Below are 22414 nucleotides of genomic sequence, written 5' to 3' on the forward strand. Positions count from 1 at the left end.
ATTAACAGCATAAATAATCCCATAATGTATAATGGACAATTTATATGAAGAAAATCATGCAATCATTTAATTTAACATTAATGATTAATACCATATAAAATAATAACACAATTAATATTTCAATATGGCATTAAATTAATTACATCCGTTAATAGCGATCCGTACTGTAAACGATACCATTCATGTCTAGAAATATTAATCGGACATAATAATAATTAACGGGTAATAAAAATAATAATTTAATATCCCGTTAAACCCGTAACTACCAACCCTAGGCCCAAAAATGCAAGTTGAAGGTTCTGAAAATTACAAAATAGTCCCTAGGGATATTCTGGACTTTTCCAGTAGCTGTAGGGGTCCCACACGCGCCCTCACGCGCCTCCCAGAGCTTCCCACACGCGCCGCCACCTTCCTCATACTCGCACGCGCTTACACGCGCCCCCACGCGCGTCTGGCATCAGCCACACGCGCGTTGATGCGTCCTGCTAACGTGGCGCTTTCTGGTTCGTTGGTTGTATCAAGTTTCCGTGGGCGTGCTGCACTGGATTAATCTACTGATCCTAATTTAATCATACGGCCATTGATTCGCGCGCACTATCAGATGGTGTACTATACTACACCGAATTGATCTAGTGATCAACAACCCATCTAACGGCCGTTGATTCGTGCTCACACTAACCCCAGTGCACCGCATCACACCGGATTATTCCGGTTGTCTTCCCCACTGCCGGTGACCGGAATCTCGCCGGAAAATTCCAGAAAATTCTAAAAACATTCCTAAAGCCTTAAATAATTATTTTTAGCCATATTTAATTACATAGGCTAATAAAATAATATCTACCACCTTAAATAATTAATATTTCACTAATTTAATAAACAAAAATAATAATTTATTAAAATCCTAGCATGCTCTTTATGCTCCAAAATAATCTAAATAAATTAAATAACTAATTTATTGATTCAAATGGGAAAAGTAGATAATAACTTGCCTTATGAATTTGAAACAAATCCGCCGGTTGCGCATAGTCAGGTAAAATCACCTACACCGGTCCAAGCTTCTTTTTCTCTCTTTTCCTTTTACTCTTCTAAAATGGCTCACTGTTATTTTTTCTTTCTCTTCTACTTACGTGACTTGCTTCAAATTGTAGCTAGTTAACTAATATATACTAACTTATATAATATAAATATTACAAATATCTAAATTTACATTAACTATCAAAACCTCCCACCTAATTTAATTCAAGGCAATTAAATCTAAGTCAAATAATTGGCATAAAATTCTACCCTAGTAAATGAAATTCTATTCTAAGATTAAATTGACATCATGACATTGTTTTAATATTATTTTTATGGTTATTATTATTATACTACAATACAAATGTAATACTTTAATTAACTAATATTAATTAATCTAAAATATAACCAATAAAATATATGAATTAACATTATAATAAAAAGAACATACAAATAATATTACATGCACAAATAAAGAATATTAATTTAATAATTTAGCATACACAATTAAAAGGTGAATAAATCTACACATTAAATAATTAACCTAATACAAAATTAATTTAAATAAACTCTTTAAAACTACGAGGTATTACACAAAGCATGTGTGAAATTCTATGGTTGAATTCATGATTAGGAGCATGAAGCATTCATGCATCCATTGGGAAAGGAAAAATGGGGAAAATGTTTTGAAAGCAAATAAAATGATTTTGGGAAAATGTTTTTGAAAAGTGTTGCGAAAATCCGGACACCTAGGAGGTGCCTAGTGGTCCGTGGTGTTAGTGTGATCTAGAGGGGGTTAGAGAGAGACTCTAGTGTGGTTGAGCTACCCAGATGACGCCATGGAGGTGCCATGTGGTCGGGAAAGACTAGCCAAACCCTCCTTCCTGACGCCTTGGAGGTGCCTTGGGTCAGATTACACTAACGGTTTGAAAGTTGAAACGGAAATGTTTTGGAAATGGGGAGCGACATGAGCATGGCATTGCATTTCATTGGCATACATGGTGTATTTGTGACTTGGATGACATTTGTGTTTATATTGGATGTTGTGGTTATGGTTTACATCTCCAATATAGTATGATCCCGTTCTCTTATTTCTATTCTATACGTGGATTCACGGGGTCATAAGAGGTGTGTCTTAGACACTTCTTACTGAGCTTATGTTCACCCCTTTATTATTAATATTTTTCAGGACACGGAAGGGAAATAGCGGACGACGCTTCTTCACAGGGTTCGATGGGTTAGTAGATCGTTTTGACATACTTTGTAGGATCTCATTTTATAACTATTATTTATTTATTTATTTATTTATTATTATTATTATTATTATTATCTTATAAACCCTAGGTTGACACGTATATTATATATTGACATAGGAAAGGACGGTAGTGCCCTTAGTTAACCTCGGGTTCGGGTAAGGACTCGGTTAACCATTCGGACCCTCGGGTTTGGGTCATTACAACAGTGGTGGTGGAAGGCAGTGGTAGTGGTGGCGGTGGTGGTGGTGGTGAAAGCTAGATGTGGTTATGATGGAAGGTAGTGATAGTTTTTGGATATGGAACATGAGGGTTTTTTGGAAAGTTAATTTTTTAAAAATATTTACTTGAGAATGAAATCGTTATTCCATAGGTTTAGTTGTGGAATGAATTTTCATTCCAATTGAATGGCTATTTCCACTTTAAATTGCATACCAACCAAGAAATGGTTGGAATGAACATTCCATTCTATTCCATTCATGCACATCAAACATAACATAAAGGGGAAAAAAAAAACAAAAAAAAAAATTTTTTATTAGTGTTAAGAAATTCTTATTGTTATAAAAATAAAAAATAAATTCTAGGAAATGGGTTATAATTTTTTGTGCTATCATTTTTCTCCATTTCCTACCATTTTCTGAAAGAATAGATTTACGATATTTAGGGAACTTAGCGCTTCGTTTGGTTAGATATATAGAATCAAAGGGAAAATAAAGGCAACAGAAAAGTTTAAATTTTTTTTTTTTGAATTTGGTTAGATAGAAAAAAGTTTTGAAAAATTGGTATTCTTCCAACCCTATATTTTCCCCCAAAAAGTTCCCCTCACAAAATACGCAAAAATAAAATTTTCGCGTGACAACATCTTTTTATTTTGTGTTTCTATTTTACCCAACAACTTATTCAAGAACTTCATCAGTATTTGAAAATTAACAAAATATTATTTTTCACAAGGTTTCAATTGCAGTCCAATAATAACTTTATCATAGGCGAATTGCAAAAATCCCTTTTACTATTACCCAGTTACAAAAAACTCCCTTATGAATATTTTTGGCAAAAAATCCCCCTCAACTATCCCAATGGGGTGTTTTTAACTAATATCCGTTTAAGTGGTTGTCTGAGGAAATTTTTGGGACGAAATTACTCCCTTAACAGATTATTCTTTAGACAATTTATTTATTTTTTTTCTCTTCTCTCTTTGCATCAAGTAAGCCTTCTCATTCCTTCAACACACAAAGCTAACAATATATCGAGAAACCCAATTGTTGAAAATTTATCTTTCAACACTACTTGGACAACCTATAGCACATGTAAACAGTAGTTGAGGTCCCAAGAATACTCAATTATACACTTAATCTATGACTTATTTCTATTTATTTACTTTTATTATTGGTTATTTTATTTTATTTTTTTTATGATTTCATCCATGTAATTGAACAAATATTTTGCATGTAAAAAGTGTTATATTTCCTTTGATTTCGTACCATCTTATAAAAAAATAATAATAATAATAAAGACCATCTTAGTAATAAGAGTAAGTAATCTTCCCAGAAATTACCCCCTATACTTTATCCACATGGTATGTAATTTTCGAGTAGTAAGTGGTGGAATCAAAACAATTTTCAAGTAGTAGATAATGGAATCAAAATAATATATGATGAGATGATAAATGCATTTCTCTCAAACTAAATGATTTAAATGTCGTTTATAATTAGATTCTTAAGAATTGGATAGAAAGCAATGATGTCTTTTCACATTAAAAGCGTTCATATTTTTAGATCTTTAACTTGAGTACATCAACTATAACAATTTCGTCTCAAAAAATTCTTTTGGGATATTTTGTGTTTTCAAAGTAAATTTTTTTTTTTTTTTTTTACAAAAATCATATTTGAAAAAAGAAAAGAAAAGAAATTATGTTGCTTTTTAATTGCCAATTTTAGTCCACTTACCTTGCAGTAGCAAAATTCAATTAAGGAAAATAAATAAACTAAGGAAACATGACAAATTATTATTATTATTTTCTTAAAATAATTAACTATTATAATGGTGACAAAAGATCAAGTGCACTGAAGGAGTTCTCGAGTTGTTTAATTTTTTCATTTTTTATTCCAACGCCATGGTGGATTTTCTCTCTCCTGTGTTGTACTCAAATTTATTTTATTAAATTATACATAACTTAAATATGATTTTATTGGCTTTCTATTTTTTTTTTTTTTTGGGAATTTTTCTTTGCTGCTTCACATACCTTGTTTGACGGGGAGAGAGAGAGAGAGAAAAAAAAAAAAAAAAAAAATTGTCTAAAGAATAATCTGTTAAGGGGTAATTTTGTCCGAAAAATTTCCCCAAACAATCACTTAAATAGACATCAATTAAAAAAACCCTGGATAGTTGAGGGGAGTTTTTTGCCAAAAATATTCATAAGGAGTTTTTCACAATTGGTTAATAACCGGGGATTTTTTTGCAATTCGGCCCTTTATCATTGATAGGGTTTTAATTAACTTCACTCCCATTCCTAATTGTTTTCCATCATATATGACAATGAAGTAAATAGTATTTTGTGAGGTCTAAATTAATTGAAAACTCTATTATTAATTTATATATAATATTATTACTAATTAAATCTTTATTTTTCTGCTATTTATTTTTATTTTACTATTTTTATAAATAAGGGCAATTTAGGTATCTAAACTATATTATAATATTTTCCTATAATTTTCTTGAATAAATTTTCATTCTAACCAAATGCATATTAGAAAATCGATTTTCTTGTCATTCACTTCACTTTTATTTATTTTTTTTTCATTTTTTTTTTCTTTTCTTGCTATTTTCATCTAACCAAACGAAGCTTAAGGGGTCCTTTATTTTTGCCTTATTTTTAATTTCTCATATTTAAACCAAATGGGATTAAAATTTATTTTTCATTTATTTTTTTTTTCTTGCTACTTTCATCTAACCAGACGGAGCTTAAGGGATACTTTATTTTTCCTTATTTTTAATTTCTCATATTTAAACCAAATGGGATTAAAATTTACCCCTCATATGTTGTTTATTTAACTTTTTATTTTTATTTCTTCTAATTCATTCTACCAAGATATATATATATATATATTTTAAAGCAATTACGTACACATTTTACCTCTACCGAGGTTCGAACGTTCGACTTCCCATTTAAGAAAAAAGAGGTGATACCGTTGGCCATACGGTCCTTCGGTGAACTTAATGAATCATTCAACTCTCTATTTTATTTATTTATTTTTATTTTGTCTTGGCAAATATAAGTCCCACGATGTTCTTGATAGATTCGAACTAAATTAGGCTAAAGAACAATAGAACCTAAGATTATGTTAGGAATTTAGTAATTATATTATAATTGACAAATTTTGTAGTACAAAACACACTGTGGTAATTTAATGATTATATGACTGTTGAGTAAGATAAGTGTTAAACACGGTTGCTTGAAGAAAGTTATATCAAAAGGATAATAAGGTGTGATATCTTCTGCAAAAGAAAAATCAGTCAAAGAATTATTACAAAGGACAATTCAATCAAATCAAATAATGGTGAAAATTATTCGGTTTCGATTATATCAACAACGGTACCAAATCAAACCATGTGTAACCCCATTTTTTACTACCACGGCCACACCTGATTCTGCTGCAACTACTTGGCCGGTGGGCCCTTGTAAATTGTAACCCTCCGTATGATAAATATGATGACCTCGACTTATCGAGAATAAGGGAGGGGGAGAGACTTATCCATAAACGGTACATCTCGGTAGTGATATCACACGTGGCCCGCATTTCAGCATTTTGAGCAGAGTCAGCGATGCGGTTATGTCAAACGTGGCTAATGCTCACGTCACCCAAAGCAATAGTAATGCCCTCCAAATCTACTTCCACTAAAGACGGAAATACCCTCCACTGATAACCAATTTGTTTTTTTAGGAGTTAGCACTATATATGTGTATATATATATATATATTTAATAAAGCATTTATAATTCTTTTAATGTAGACTTGATCTTATGTATCTTTTAAAAAAATAAAAAATTGCTATATATGTACACTTTTCTTTTTGTTATATTATTTTGAGATGATCTTTATTATCTTTTATCATTCATATCATTCTTACACCATGTATAAAAGCATATGTACGGGATTCCAAATTCCTTTTTATATTCTTCTTATTTGCTTTCAATTAAGTAATTTTTTTTTTTAATTAACTCGGGTGTTCAGGATGGCACGAATTTTTAGGACCCTTCAACAATCTGACTAATTTTCGAGAAATCGAAAAGGCACCTCTCCACTCGGATCGAAGGGCGCTTCTCCACTTGGACCAGATAAGTCACTGTAAGAATAGCGGAGGCTAATCACAAAGAATACCAATCAGGACATGAACTCCAAATATTGGATTTGTTAAGTTTTAAAGTTCAGCAAGTAAATCGTTTGGCTATATTAAAAGTGAATAATTTAAGTAATTTATTATTATTTAAAAAGAATTAGCATAATGTCAAAAGCGATACTACGACATGCAGAAAGACTATAATCAATTAAACTGACTTAATTTATTCATAGCTTATAATTATTATTGAATCTAGTAGGTGCAAACATTTAAATTATATAATTTGTAAAAAATATTAAAATATATTTGCATGGTTAAATGGTAAACTTTTTAAATATAATTTCTTTAAAAAATTACTTGTCACCAAAATGAAAATTTGAAAAACACGACTATAAGCCTACACCTGTCTTTTCGCCAAAAGATAGTAGATAGAAGTTAACGGCGTTAACTTAACGCCACTTTGTGCTTCATCTACAAAGAATAATACCGTCTCTTCTTTATCTAATAATTTTCGATGGTTAACACACTCTCTAACCCCCACTTTCTCATCTGTTTCTCTTTCTTTTCAATTCTGCGTCCTCTTCTTTTATCAACACGGTTTCATATATTAATATATATTTCACACGTAAGTAATCAAGATCTTCTTGGCCTGTGATCGAACTTAATTTTCTGGAATTTGTGATTCTCGGAAAATTTCTCGACAAAGATCGAAAATTTCTACCATCGGTGGTGATTCGAAAGTTTTTTTATTCTCGACAGTCCTGGGAGGATCAAAGCTTCTAGAGGCGTTTCAGGTGGGGATATTGTTCTTATGTGTGTGTTTATATATATATATATATATATATATTTATGTATATTTCTTTTTTGAATCAATTCGGATTGTCAGATTGATTTAAAACTCAGCAATTTGACTGCTAGCTCCAATCAATGTTGGACTAAATTTGAAGAGAAACATAGATGGTTGCTTTGGTCCTTAAAAAACTGACTAGGAGCTAATACCTGTAGTTGAATCATAAATGGAACTGAAAATTTATATGCTTGTGTGATAGGTAGGCACATAGATAGATATACAGAAAGAGCTTTGATATCTTGAGTTCATGTGTAAGATATCAATATTTGAAGAGAAAAATTAACTGTAAACTCACTAATGTTTTCAAAATGCAATATAATGAGCCCATGTACACATGCCAATGAATTTTGAAGAACTTAGTAAACGAAAAATCTATATTAAAACTATTAAATTGAAAAATCCACAGAATTGAATGGAATTAGGAGGTCAAATAGTCCCATACTTAATTTCAGTTACTGAAAAGAGTAGGCTTTTTATGCTCATGGACACATAACAAATTGGGTATATGTCATAAATGGTGATCAACTACATGTGATCAATGATTACAGATGTATTGCATTAGATTACTTGCAATTTAAAATTAATCTCTCTCTATATGTGCATATTTATTTTGGATGGATAAATTGATTTATCTAATTGTAATGTATTGATTTGTTTATTGTTATAATAACTATCTGTTTTTTTTTCACGAATCTTAAAGGAACTGAGATGGGTTCTTTACAAGGACCGGTTATTAGCCCCTGCATCCGTGGAAAACAAACTGGAGTTTACACTCTTCCTGTTAATGCACCCTTGATGAAGGCTATTATTCTTAGAAGTGGATTCTGGGGATATAAAGGGGTCAATAGTGATAGGGTTAATAATATGTGTCATCAAATGCGAGTGCATAAATGCAGGATGGTGCAATGTAGTTTTGGTTCATCGTCCAATGGTAACGGTAGCATGGCAGAAAATTTTAGTGAAAATGATGAAGATTATGTGAATTCAAGTGTACTTGAAGCTGGTAAGTTTATTTTGATTTACACATTTATTTATTTCATTAGATTACTTCGAATTGATTTGAATTACACAATTATTTATTTCATTAGATTACTTAGGATGGAACTCACATCCTTTGGCATATTTGGCTATGCTTTTGGAAATGCACATGCTAATAGTTATGTCAATGAAAAATTCCGAATCTATGAGCCATGTTTGTTATTTTTTATTTTTTCCAAAAAAGATAAAAAAAAGAAGAAAATCTGAAAATGCTTATTCCTTCTGTTGAAACAATTGGACTTACACTTTACGGGAAAATAATAATAAAATAAAAAAATAGAAAAACCTGTTGAACTAGCATATAGAAATATACCAAACTCTCATTTGCTTTCTACCAGAATATGGAAAACAAGAAACATCTTTCCGACATCCCCTGGAAACAACTAATTGTTTGAAAAAACAAAAAATCAAATTGGTTTTAGAAGCAAACTTTTGAACAAATTTCCTGCTCTATTTTTATTTTATTCATTCTCAAAAAAGAGACAACATAAACGAAGCAGAATACACTCTTATGACTTTGTATTTTGGGTCTTGGCCCTTGTAAATTGCAAGGATTCTTTAAGCCTGTTATAGTTCCTAGGCTGATACTGTGCAATGGGGATGGATACCTTTCGATGCTTTCTAAATTTTTTGCGTTAAGAAGTAATGTGCAGTGTACTTTAAATTGATGTTTGTGTCTCTTTTGTTGTACCATATAGTTGAGGTGAAGAGTGGCCCAGATGGTTTCGTGATTAAAATGAGAGATGGAAGGCATTTAAAATGTGTCCATAACAACCCTCAGGGTGGGTATCTGCCTGATTACGATCCGCATCCTGCAATTGTCTTAAAGATGGAAGATGGGAATGGTCTTCTCCTGCCCATAATTGTCTGTATGTGCATAAGCCGTGATGCATGTTATTCTTTATAAAACAGGATAGATGTTCTTTCTGAAGGTTCTTCTTTCATTTAACGTTTCTGTTGTATTCAAGTTATGGTTTTCTTTTAATTGCAGTGGAGATGCCAAGCGTGTTGCTTATGGCAGCCTTGCGCCATGTCCAAGTCGTATGTTTTCCCCCTATGGGAACTGATTAATCTGTCAAATTTAACTTAGACTACTTTTTTTCATCTCAAAGTGATCGTGCTTAAGATTTGAATTGGTGACTACTTTCAGGCTAGGCCCACTATGTATCAAGTCATGAAGGAGATGATTGATAAGATGGGTTATGCTGTAAGTTTATGGTTGCTTCTTTTAGCTCTCATGATTTGTGAATGCCGCATGCCGCACACTTTTTATCTCTTTTTGTCTTTCATTCTAATATGTTCCTTTTCCTCTTTTAAAGGTGAAACTTGTTCGTGTCACTAAGAGAGTACATGAGGCCTATTTTGCTCAGTTGTACCTCACGAAGGCATATATCTATACACAGTTTAATTTCATTTAATTGACTTATAAAACCATAAAAAATTTCAAATCATAATTGTCTAATTGACATAATGGTGATTGCAATCTCAGGTGGGTAATGAAACAGAGTGTGTCAGCTTTGATCTTCGACCTTCAGATGCCATTAACATTGCAGTAAGATGCAAGGTACTGTGGCACATATTTTGACTTAAATTATTTTTTGTATATGTATAGCGTATTCTTTTTCTTTTCCAAAACTATAGTTCTTGTAAGATGTATATCATTGCAAAGACTTATCAAAAAAAAAAAAAAAATTGATATATGTCATTGCAAAGGCTAGATCATGCATAGTTTTAATCATTGCTGATGTCATGCCAAGTATCATGAAATTATGGTTTTGTGCAACCAAAGCATTGTTGAAATGCAAAACTAATGCTGGCTCTGAAACCAAATTCGGTAGAAATATTAGCAATTCTATTGGGAACTAGGCCAGTTGGATGAGAGAGAGGAGAAAAAATGAGAACAATTAAAGAAAGAAAATGAGAAATTACAATCTATTGACATTTTTAATTACCATCCCTTCTGGGGGATTGTATTAGGTATAAAATGAGAAAAGTAAAAATCAACCTATATTAGGGACCCGATCATATTTTATTGGTGGAGGGAAATTGAAATTTTTAGGACTGAAATCTACAATTTAAATATAGTGAGTGGTATGTTTCAAACAATTAAATATGGGATTTCAACATTCAGATATGCAATTATTTCCCTTGGCAAAGAGCAGAATTGTGATTCTAATCTCCCCAGACTATGTCCAATGGTATGTTCTGTTGGATTTTTCACATAAATTCGTGTGTTCTTTTATTTACTTTACTTTTATTGCTCTGTGATTTGAATTGATTGATTGGATGATGAATTGTATGAGTATGTTCAATTAATTGTTTTAAATTGGAATCAAGTTAAAATTATCAACGTGTGCAGAAGACAAACCCCTACTTTATGTCCAATTGGCCATAGCATACTCTGGCATATCAGAGTCTTTGGTTAAAGTATGATTTTTCAATGATATATGATCTTCAGCTTCCCCCTTCCATTTTTTTTTTTTTTCATTAAAATTTGAAGAGAAAATCTAGCTTATCAGATTGATTTTCTTTCCTTGCATATGAGAAAATGCACCCTCTTGGTCCTTTCTGCTGATGTCCTTGTCAATCGTATGGGCACTAGAAAATGGCTTATTGTCATGTTTTAGCTAGTGATAACCAGCTAGCTGCTGTGGTCATGGCTTATCCTTGTGTCTAATTTGACTACCTTAGAAGTTTGGACATTTTTACAAGTTGAATTTAGGCTTAAACAAGCCTAATAATGGTTTTCTGAGTCGAGGAAGTTTCCCCATTCAATATTTTTCAGGTGCCAATACAAGTCAACAGGTACTTGGCATATAGTGACGGAATGAGAGTAATTGAATCTGCAAAGTCACTGCGGTCCTCTTCTTCAGATGGCTTACTATTCACAGAACTTGACAGGTACGTTTTAAATTCGTTACGAATTGTATATATGAACATACGTTCTTTGATAGGGCCAAGTCCTAAGTAGTTAATGCATGCCGGAAGTTTGTCACAAGCTAGTTTTCAAAAAATTGGGTAGGATTCATTTGAATGGTATTCTGGCTTTGTGAGATGAATTTAGGGAGTTTCTCACATTTTATCTATATTATCAATCTAGCAACCAAATTTAGATTTTCTATGTCAAACTCTCTCTTTTACTTTTAAATATTAAAAAAAAAGAAGTTAAAAACCGTTCTGATGTAAGTTGTTATGGTTCTAGACCTAATGGCCAGCCTTGTGTTGAGACAACGGAGTTTAATCTTGTGCGTAACATGCTGATTGCTGCCGTTGAGGAACGCTACAGAGATGCGGGTATGCTCTTCTTCTTCTTATTCGTCTTCTTCGTCGTCCTTTTTTTCTTTTTCTTCCTGGCATGTACCTGGAATCTATTTTTTATATCCATAGAGTAAATTCCACCAACCTCCTATGAAACTACAATGAATTAAGCTAAACCAAAAATAAACTCACTTCCCTTGTCAAAGTTTGTTCGTTAAGGCATGATTTGTTCTTTCTTTTTTTTTAGTGGAGAATTAGCAAAAGTTATCATCACGGGTAAAGGCTATTATTCCTTGAGCCCATCTCTCTCCTCTCCATTTCTCTGTTCTCTCTTTTCTGTGTCTTAGAACCTCCCCCATCACTTCCATCTCTTCTTCCCATCTCTATCTCTGCCCTTTTCCAGTTTCATTTCTCTCTCTACGCTCTGTCCCTCTGCTCTGCTTGTATCCACCTCACTCTTCTCTACCTTCTTCATCGTTTATCTCTTCACCATATCACCGTCACCACCACAATCACCACTTTCTCTTCCTCAAACTCCAAAGCCCCCCAAATTCGTGATCACCATTCATGCATCCTAAGAACACATATATGCTAGTTGGTCAATAACGCTGGATGGGAACCTGGAAAAAAATCACCTTCTCTCTCCTATGGTCTTTGGTCTCTATTATTGTATTACACTACTAAATTCTGGTATTTTGACAAAACTGAATTAATGATGGGAAATGAAAATTGTTTCAATGTTTTTAGCAATTGGAGTAATTGTTGTGTTAACCACCATCTTCTCTAAAAGCTTAAATTGTTAGAGAGGGTGGTGTAACTTCAATATTTGAATCCTTCAATACGCCCCTTCATGTGTGGCCTTCTTTTGGTCCAACACCTATTTTTCAATTTTTTAATTAGGGTGTTGGTGAGGTTTGAACTTATTGAAGATTTAATGGAGGAATCAGGTGAGGAAAATCCTCTAGTAATTGAAGTAGTTTCCTACTATTGAAGATTTGTTGTTATTAGAGGATTCGGTGGAGAAAAATCCTCCTTGTTTCTTATTTTCTATCCCTTTCCATTCTCATAATTTATTCTCCTACATAGAGGGGCATCCACCATTGTATTGTGTATGAGTTGAGGGCGTATTAAGCCCTAGTGGCTGAACCGCGTAATATCTTTGTGTTTTTCTTGTTTAATTTCTCTTTACATATATTTCAAGCTTTACAACAAAACTTGATACCTTTGGCTATGGTACCATGTTAACAACCATCTACTCTAATAGCTTAAGCTGTTAGAGAGGGTGTAACTTTAATATTTAAATCCTTCAACCGTTGCATTGTAATTCAAAACAAGAAATCTAAGAAACCCAACAGGATGAACCGTAAACGGAAGAGAAAAAGAAAAAGAAAAAGAAATTAAAGAGAAAAATGATGTTTAAATTTGGATATATGATTGGAAATCAAAGAGAAAATTCAATTTCTTGCCTTCTATCTCCCTTTTTTTTTTTTTTTTGGTTTTTGATAAGTAAGAATTCATTAAAGGCGCTCAAAGGGGGAGGGCTCCCAAGAGAATACACAAGGCGCCCGAGGCTGCCACTATAATTTCAAGCTATCCACAAAACCCAAAAGAATAAAGTAGACAAAATATTGTATTCAAGAGACCAAATGGGAGTTTTCTCCATCAAAGGATCTCGCATTCCTCTCGCGCTACAAGCCCCACCATAAACAAAGGGGAGTGGCCCTCCGTGCATCTGTGTCTCGGCTCTCCACTATACACCCTCTCCAAGCCTCAATCATGTCCACCGTAGAACCTGAAAACACCCAAAAAATGCCAAACTCTACTAAGAACATAGACCACACGTCTCTACCACTAGGCAATGAAGAAGGAGGTGGTTCATTGTTTCTTCCGTCTGCTTGTAAATACAGCACCAGTTCACCACAATTTGTCGTCTCCTTCTAATGTTGTCAAGAGTGAGAATACTTCCGAGGGCAGCTGTCCAAGCAAAAAAAAGGCCGCCTTCAACGGAGCTTTGGACTTCCAAATTTCCTTCCAAGGAAAGGAAGGACCTGGAATCTCAGTTAGGCTCTGATAGAAGGACCTAACCTCAAAAGCTCCTCTCTAGGAACACACCCACACCATCTCATCCATCCCCTTACCCTCCACCACCTATTTGTATAGTAAAGATAGGAAATCAGTGACCTTGGTAAGCTCCCAATCATGAAAATATCTGCGAAACTGCACGTCCCAAATCAACCTCCCATTATCTAGCCGATAACAGTCAAAAACCCGAGCGTTTGTTTGTGGAAATTCTGAAGTGCTGAGGAATCCTATGAGCCAAAACGAATGAACCAACAAACAGGATGATTTTTGAACCGCCATTTTGCTCAACATATATTTTTTTTTATATTATTATTATTATTATTAAGGTCAAGTAAACAACTCACACGCCAACTCAATGTTGTCCCACTTGATGCTTGAATCCCTCACCTTCTGTTGGGGAGGAGAGTTTATAGTGTTATACCACCTAAGCCAATGGCCCAATGGTAACCCCTATTGCTTTTTCAATCATCGGTGCCCTGAAAACACAAACACACACTCCACCCGCCCACCTCCTCTTCCTCCTCCTCCTCGAACATGGGTGAATTCGCCCATGCCTTCTGGTTTCTTCTTATTACACAAATTTGGCTAATCTGCTGTTAGTGCTTGTACCCAAATTTCTATCAGTCTCAAGAGTCTAGATTCTAGAAATAGAATTACACTAATGACAAGTTAGGGTTTGAAGAGAAAAGAAAGAAGAAGAAGAGAAAAAGGAGTATAAGGAAGGGTTGTAGAAGATTTTGACATCTCTACACCCTTGTGTTTATATTAGTCAAAAATATAATTTACAATAATAACCCCACGTGACAAAATCCCACTAATTATTCACTACATAAATATTCCAACAAGGTCGGGCAGGCCAGTTCCCTATTAAATGCCCTATTGTGAAACTTCCATCCTTTCTTTAGATTTTCTTCTATTTAATTGCAAGCAACAATAATGAAACATATACTTCCTCCCCTTTCCCTCTTGGATGGTATATATTATTTAGGAATCGTCCTTATTTATGGTGGTTGATGGTTGGGATGGTGAAAGACCTTGTGATGCTTGATATAGGTTTTTAGGTGATGGCTAGGGCATTCCCTTTAAGTGACATGGTGCATCAGCTTTCGGATGCTTCGAAAAGTGGGCTAAGGGTATCGCATAAGCATTCGGATGTTGTAAAAAGTAGTCAAGGTTCTCGCATTTTTCTGGACATGTGCAAGTAAAGAAGTTAGCCCGAGATAGTAAGCTTGGGATAGGGACTTGGATTATAGAAACATTGATAGGTAAAGAAATGGACTTGGTAGACACTGGGAATTTGTTGCTAGTAAAAAACATGTTTGGTGTTCGGTGATACATTATATAAAGATCTTTTCACATTTAAAATACTTTTATGTTATTTCTTACTTATCAAAAAAAAAAAAAAAAAAAGTACTTTTAAATTTGTTTGGTAACTGTTGAGGGATTTAAATATTTAAGTTACACCCTCTCCAACAACTTAAGCTCTTAAAGTAGATGGTAGTTAACATGGTATTAGAGTAGGCAGGTCCTGTGTTTGAACCTCACCATCGCCTTGATTTAAAAATTGAAACACGTGTTGGACCAAAAAGAAAGCCACACGTGAGGGGCCGTGTTGAGGTATTTAAATATTGAAGTTACACCGTCTAATAGCTTAAGTTTTTAAAGTAGATGGTAGTTAACAGTAACAATATTTTCTAAAGCACTTCTATTGCTAATTTTACAATAATGTCTGTTGAAGGTATAAATATTAAAGTTTCACCCTCTCTATCAACTTAAGCTTTTAGAGTAGATGGGTAGTTAATATGGTATCAGAGCTAAAGGTCTCGGGTTCAAACCTCACCGTTATCCTAATTAAAAATTGAAAAGCACGTGTAGGACCAAAAGAAGGCCACACGTGAGGAGGCGTGTTGAAGGTATAAATATTATGGGTAGTTAACAATGTCCTTTAAAAGATTGTTACTATATTTGATAATAGCAAATTTATAAAAGAGGTTAAATTATCTTTATAAAAAATAAAAATGGATAAAATTGTCCAAGAAAAAATAGTTACGTAAAATATAGAACCTCTACTCAACACAATTTTAAAAGTTAGAAATTTTAGCTTCATTCAAAAGCTTTATTAAGCTATAATTGGTAATCATTAAAAGTGCTTTTAATGGTTATCAAACACATTCAAACACTATTTTTTAAATAAAGCGCTTTTATGCTGTTGAAAAGCAATCCCAAATGGTTTCTAAGTGGGCAGGTGCAAAATTTAGAGAAATTGAAGGATTTATCTTGACTAAACCAAAAATGATAGATATAAAAATGGAGTAGGGATAGTAATTGGTAAGAATTTAAAAGAAAATGTTGTAACCGTTATTAGAAGAGTTGATAGGATAATATTAGTAACACTTATATTAGGAGTAAATATAGTTGATGCTTATGCACCCTAAATATGATTAGACGAACACATTAAAACACAAATTTGGGAACATATGGTTGAATTAATTCAAGGGATACCCAAAGCAAAAAAATTATACATCGAAGGGAACTTTACTGATCATGTTGGAAAAGATTGTGAAGGCTATGAGAGGTGGACACAGATTTGGATGTAGAAAATGATGCTGGAGATGTTATATTGGATTTTGCAGTAACATATAATCTTGTAATTAGGAATACCTATTTTAAAGAGAGAGATAAACATTACTAACAACATAGGCTATTTGTTTTAGATGTATATATAGAAGGACAATTTAAAAGGAGAAACAGAATTGTAAACCCAAGAACTGGGTGGTGGAATTTAAGAGAGAATAAAGTAGAATTATTTAAGAACAGGGTGTGAAAAGAAGCAAGGCGGAGTCTAGAAGATGAAACAAACATAATTTAGAATAAGATGGCAAAATATGTCCTAGGTGAATCAAACAGGACCTTATTCAAGGAAACTTGGTGATGGAATGAACAAGTCCAAAACATCATTTTTTTTTTTAATTATAAAAAAATAAAAAATAATTAAAAAAAAGTGCTATAAAGCTTTGCAAAAAATTAGAAATAGGGAAACTTTTGAAAAATAGAAAATCTCAATAAAGAAGTAAAAAAGTATCAAGTGAAGCAAAATATAGAGCATATGATGATCTCATTTATATTCTAGGAGAAGAATATATATAAACTTGTTATACTAAGGGAGTGGAAAACTAGATATTTTAGCTATATTAAATGCATCAAGAATGCTTATTTAAGGGTTTTAGTAAGAAATGATGAAATTAAAGAAAGAGGTTTTAAGAAATTGTTAAATGAAAATCATTTAGGAAGTTCAGGTTTAGAAGAATATAGTAACCTTAGAGATAGCATATGTTTTTTTTAGGGTCAAGAAGTGTGAGGTTAAAATGAATTAAGGAAAATGAAATGAGAAAGTGATTTAGGGCCCGATGGTGTTCCTATTGATGTTTGGAAGTGTTCAGGGGAGGATGGCTTGTCTTGGTTAACAAAATTGTTTAATAAGATAATAACAACTAAGAGAATGCCTGATGAGTGGCACAATAGTATTTTAATGCTTATATTTAGAAAGATATGGGACAGACAAAGTTGTAATAATTATCGTGGAACCGAATTACTGAGTCATACATGAAACTTTGGGGGGGAGTGATTGAACAATGGTTAACCCTGAAAACTGAAGTGTTGGAAAATTAGTTCATACCGGGTAGGTCAACTATGGAGGTTATTTACTTATTAAGGAAACTAATGGAAAGATATAAACAGAAGAAGAAACATCTCCATATGATTTTATTGATTTATAAAAAGCCTATGATAGGAATCCTAGAAATCTAATATGGAGAGCTTTAGAAAAGAAAAGAGTCACAAAGGGATATGTTGACACAATAAAGGACACTTGTGATGATGTATGACTATAGAGAAAACAGATGTAGGAAAAACAAGTGGAAGTTTAATTGTTGTATACTTACATCAAGGGTCATCCATATATGATATCGTTTGCCTTGTTATGGATGAGCTGACAAGACACATTCAAGATGAGATTCCATGGTGTATGTTATTTGCTAACGACATTGTTTTAATTGATGAGACTAGAAAATGAGTCAATGTCAAACTGGAGGTTTGGAGGGAACATATAAAATTAGAAAGTTGTAAGATAAGTAGAAATAAAACTTAATATATGGAGTGCAACTTTAGTAAATCTAAAATACAAATGAGGATATAGTGCAGATTGAGAATCAAGAGGTACAAAAAAGGTAACGTTTTCATTATTAAGGCTCAATTATCCATAATGAAGGGGAAACTAAAGAAGATGTTAATCATAGATTCAAGCCAGGATAGGTTAAATTGAGAAGTGCATCTAGTATATCGTATGATCAGCGTATGCTGTTAAGATTGAAAGAAGTTCTATAAAACAGCTATTAGACCAGGCATACTATGGGATAGAATGTTGGGCACAGAAGCATAAAGTGAATATGAGGAAATGCAAATGTTGAAATGGATGTGCGGCAAGACGAAAAAGGATAGAATTAAAATGAACACATTTGTGAGATGGTTGAACTAGCACCAATTGAAGATAAAATGAGAGAAAATCAGTTATGATGGTTTGGATATGTGCATAGAAAACCTTTAGGCCCGTCAGTTAGGAAGAGTGACATGATCCATATGAAGTGTAATGCTAGGGGAAAGGGAAGAAAAGAGTTAACGTGGGAGACTTAGTAAGGAAGGATATGGTAACATGTGGCTCGACTAGAACTATTGCCTTAGATGGAGTGGAATGGAAGAATCAGATCCATGTAGCTGACCCAAGTAGTTGGGAAAGGCTTTGTTGTTTCATGTTTATTATTGTTGTTGGGTTGCATTATAGCAGTTTGTGTACCGGCAATTCGATATACTTTGTTGGTTCAATTTTATAACAGTTTAAACTTTTAGAGCAATTGGTATTCTAACATGGTATCAGAGCCTTAATTCTTGGAGGTCTTGGATTCAAGTCTCCATCTCTACGTTTGTCCTACCGTTTGATACATTGGACGTTTGCACATTTGATAGAATTTGAACAAGTCTATTGAATTTCAAATGAGTTGATTTGATTTTTGATATTATTCGAATGGTTTAGTTGTATTCCTGACTAAACCTTTGCTCATAGTTGTTAAAGGCGCCGAAGGCGCCATCTCAGCGCCTTTAGTGACTTAAGGCGCAGGGAGTAAAGAAGGCGTGCGCCTTTACCAAACAGGCGCCAGGCTACAGGCGTCCCAAAGGCGCGCCTGCTTGCAAAATGCAATTTTTTTTATTGGTTTAGTTCTGTTTGTTTATTTTTTTTATGTATTGTTATATTATCATTATTTATATTATATTATTTTATTAGTTAATTGAATAGAAAACCTACAAGTTACATTGTTACAACATAAAAAACAAAAAAAGAAAAGAGAACAAAAAGCAAAGGAAAGAAGACAGACTCGACAGAGGCAGCGACGACTTGGACTCTCGGTCTCGGAAGTCAGATCTGCCGGATTTGTGTCGGATCTGCGTCTGCGACTCTGCCGGTAAGTTCTCTAACTTCTCCTTCTCTCTCTTCTTCTTCTCTTCTTCTTCTCTCCTTCTTCTCTCGTCCTCTTCTCAGATTTGCTTCTTCTCTTCTCTTCTGCGACTCTGCAGATATTTTATTTCTTCTTTTTCTTTTCTTCTTCTTTTCTTCTCTCTCTCGGCCGAGTCGAGTTTGGCAGATTTTTTATTTTATTTTTCTTCTTCTTTTTATTTTTTAATTATCTTTATTTTATTATTTTATTTTTTTTCTCGAGTCTGGACTCTGGACTGTCTGCAGCTCTTCTTTTTATTTTATTATTTTATTTTTATCACATAAATAAATAAATAAATAAGAAAATTTATAAATTTTGAAAGAGTTCAGTTTGTTTGTAGAGTTGGAGTTGTTATTTAAGATTGTCTGTTTTTTTTTTTTTTTTTTTCAGTTGTCTGTGTTTGTTATGTACTGTAACTATTTTTCTTTATTTCATACTACGTGGCAGTAAAAAGATCGTTGTTTGTGTTTTGTATATACAATTTTGTGCATGTGGGTATCAGAAAGATGTTGGACTTTAAGGTGAAGACAAAATTTGATCTTTCTCCATCATACATAACCTTCTGCATGATTTTGGGCACAATAAGATTAATGCAAGTAGACACTTTGAATTGGTAATAATGACAGCAAAATGCAGTAACATTATAATTGGACTTTACTTGGTTTTGGCATCTTTATAATTGGACTTTACTTGGTAATAATGACAGCAAAATGCAGTAACATTATGATTTTGGGCACAATAAGATTAATGCAGGTAGACACTTTGAATTGGACTTTACTTGGTTTTGGCATCTTTATGTTGAATATTTAACTTAAGTAATTCATTTAGTTGACTTTTACATCTTTATATATACTATTGCATCTTTAATACTTTATTGGGTGGGTTTTGTTTTTTTTTTTTTTCAACGTGCGCCTTGCTTCAATCGGGTGCTCGCCTCGCCTTGCGCCTTGCGCCTCAGGCTCTAGGAGGCATTTGTGCTTTTGTGCGCCTTGAGCCTTTAACAACTATGCCTTTGCTTAAACCAAAGTCTGTTTAGGATCATTCATGCATCACGTTACACCACTATCTTGTGTGTTCAATGTTGTATGGCATTGAACTTTGAACAGCTAGAAATACCATGCTTGAATGTTGCTAACTAATGTTGGAAAATTGAAATCTGGTTTAAGATATTCTAATAATGTTTTTCTGCTTTCTGTGGTGCCATATTCCAATCCAAAAAGGTGTTCCTATTTGCCTGATTTTCTTTTAACTCATATATTTTATGGAAACAAAAAGCACACCAATTTTCTTAACCAGTGTGGTTATTGTTCACTGATGCCGGACTTGTGTGTTCTAATATTCAATGGTCCGATTATTCAACGTTCTAATTATACAATGATGTAAACAGCTGAGTGGAGGGACAAATTAACTCAACTTCGCTCTAAGAAGAATTGGGCATAGCAGGTATAACCCTTGTCCTCTCTCCTGATGCCATTCAAGCACTTGCTTAACTGGGGATCTCATCATGGTGTTCTCTCTGTTTCATCTGATTCCAAGTTAAATCACACACTTTCAATTTCTTTTTTTCTTTTTTTCTCCCAGATGTTCCAAGAGGATGAAACTATCAGGCAAAGTTGAAGACTTTGATTTCTCGCTTTTAGTACTTTGGCAAGGGTTCATGGTTGGATACTCCTTGATCGATTGTATGTATAGTCTCGATTAAGTCTATAGTAGCAGACACCACCTATGGTTCTTTGGTAATTCTAAGTACCCTTCAAAGAATTTCCTTGATCAATTGTATGTATAGTGTCGATTAAGTTTTTAGTAGCAGACACCACCAATGGTTCTTTGGTAAATTCCAAGTACCCTTCAAAGAATTTCCCTTGGTTAAGCAACGAACACTGACCTTCACAAGCGCGGGGTGATTTCCTTTTGCTTGTAAAATGTAAATAGTTCCTGGTCAGGATTCCGGTCAAACAGACTTGATGAAAATCACAAGTATACATTTGAGATACAGATGTTTGTTGCCTTTTATAAGGTGTGAAAATGTAGCATACATATTTCATTTTATCTAACTGAGGTATTTGAAATACAGATTATTGTTGCCTTTATTAAGGTGTAAAAAGGAGGTACTATAGTGGTAGAACCTACAACCATGGAAGTTTTTATGAGATTTTTTGTTTAATATCCTGTGTGAACTGTTGGACGTTCCATGATTGTTTATCTTAAGCAAATGTGTTAGCTTTATGTTATTTTCAATCAGTTTTTTGCTTATGTGTTAGTTTCGTGATTGGCCGGGACCAGACCATGTAATAATTTCTTGGTAAAGAGAGGGCAATAGTGTTGTATGTGAATTTTAAGTGTGTAGGACTGTAGATTATGTATTAGTTGTCTAGTTAGTTAATGGTATGTGGCAGAGTCCACTGGCCAGGCTTCATGGAGGAGAGTGGTGGTCGAAATTCTTGCTCCGATTCAGAAGTTTGAGGGAGGGAGATGAGTAGCGAGAGAGAAATGATTAAGAGGGCAGACTGAAGTTTGGAGAGTAAATGTCCTACTATTGGCTTAAATTCTGTCTATTCACTCAGTTTTCCTAGCATATTACCCTTTAATGCCATAAATTCAGGGGCTGAATCCGTTAGTCGTGGGCTCCACCAAGGCCAAGCCGTGAACGTGGGGCGTTTCGAAAACAACTACCAGTCGGGGCCTGTTCAACAAATCAGGTCAATCCTTAACTTTCTTAGGGATGTGCATATTATTATTATAAAAAGGAAAATATAATTATCTTCCTAACAAATAATTAATTAGCATGGGTGAGTAAACTTGTTATATATTAAGGATGATATTTTCTCAGATACGCTTCTGGAAATTAGAGATGGAAACTGTATGGAAATCAATGAACTAAAAACTCATCACTTTTGTAAGAGCATCAAGGATGCAAGATGATTTGGAAATTATATACTGTATTCTCCACTTTGTGAGATCCATACCATATTATTCACTCCATTCTTCAAATGTGATTGTGAGACCCACAATATATTATCTACTCCATTCTCTAAA

At 33.6% G+C, this 22414-nt stretch overlaps 1 protein-coding gene and 1 long non-coding RNA gene across 3 annotated transcripts; both read left to right on the plus strand.

Annotated features, from left to right (window-relative positions):
* The first annotated feature begins 7103 nt into the window (after nt 1-7103).
* LOC132276837 (bifunctional nuclease 2) lies at nt 7104-21432 on the plus strand. 2 transcript variants are annotated; one of them, XM_059778459.1, is made up of 11 exons: nt 7105-7398; nt 8155-8457; nt 9191-9361; nt 9484-9533; nt 9643-9699; nt 9812-9877; nt 9982-10056; nt 11278-11393; nt 11695-11786; nt 20766-20821; nt 20960-21432. In XM_059778459.1, exons 2-10 carry the CDS (start codon nt 8163-8165, stop codon nt 20816-20818), a joined length of 975 nt encoding a protein of 324 aa, XP_059634442.1. In that variant the 5' UTR covers nt 7105-7398; nt 8155-8162; the 3' UTR covers nt 20819-20821; nt 20960-21432. The 2 variants fall into 2 exon arrangements, 1 of the variants encoding a protein (XP_059634442.1); XR_009470940.1 differs by lacking the exon at nt 11695-11786 and having other exon boundaries at nt 7104-7398.
* LOC132276838 (uncharacterized) lies at nt 11793-20283 on the plus strand. The gene is made up of 2 exons (XR_009470941.1): nt 11793-19345; nt 19826-20283. It is a non-coding gene; the product is annotated as an uncharacterized LOC132276838 (long non-coding RNA).
* Nucleotides 21433-22414: the final 982 nt, after the last annotated feature.

This window comes from Cornus florida, unplaced genomic scaffold (assembly GCF_030987335.1).
Source record: "Cornus florida cultivar Cherokee Brave unplaced genomic scaffold, ASM3098733v1 CherokeeBrave_3.0.0_Hap2_Chr10, whole genome shotgun sequence".
NCBI classification, from domain to species: domain Eukaryota; kingdom Viridiplantae; phylum Streptophyta; class Magnoliopsida; order Cornales; family Cornaceae; genus Cornus; species Cornus florida.

Coding starts and splice junctions, on each gene's coding strand:
- LOC132276837 (XM_059778459.1), top strand. CDS start 8,163: ATGGGTTCTTTACAAGGACCGGTTATTAGCCCCTGCATCCGTGGAAAA. Junction 9,534..9,642: donor CCTTGCGCCATGTCCAAGTC/GTATGTTTTCCC, acceptor GACTACTTTCAG/GCTAGGCCCACTATGTATCA. Junction 11,394..11,694: donor CTATTCACAGAACTTGACAG/GTACGTTTTAAA, acceptor TTATGGTTCTAG/ACCTAATGGCCAGCCTTGTG.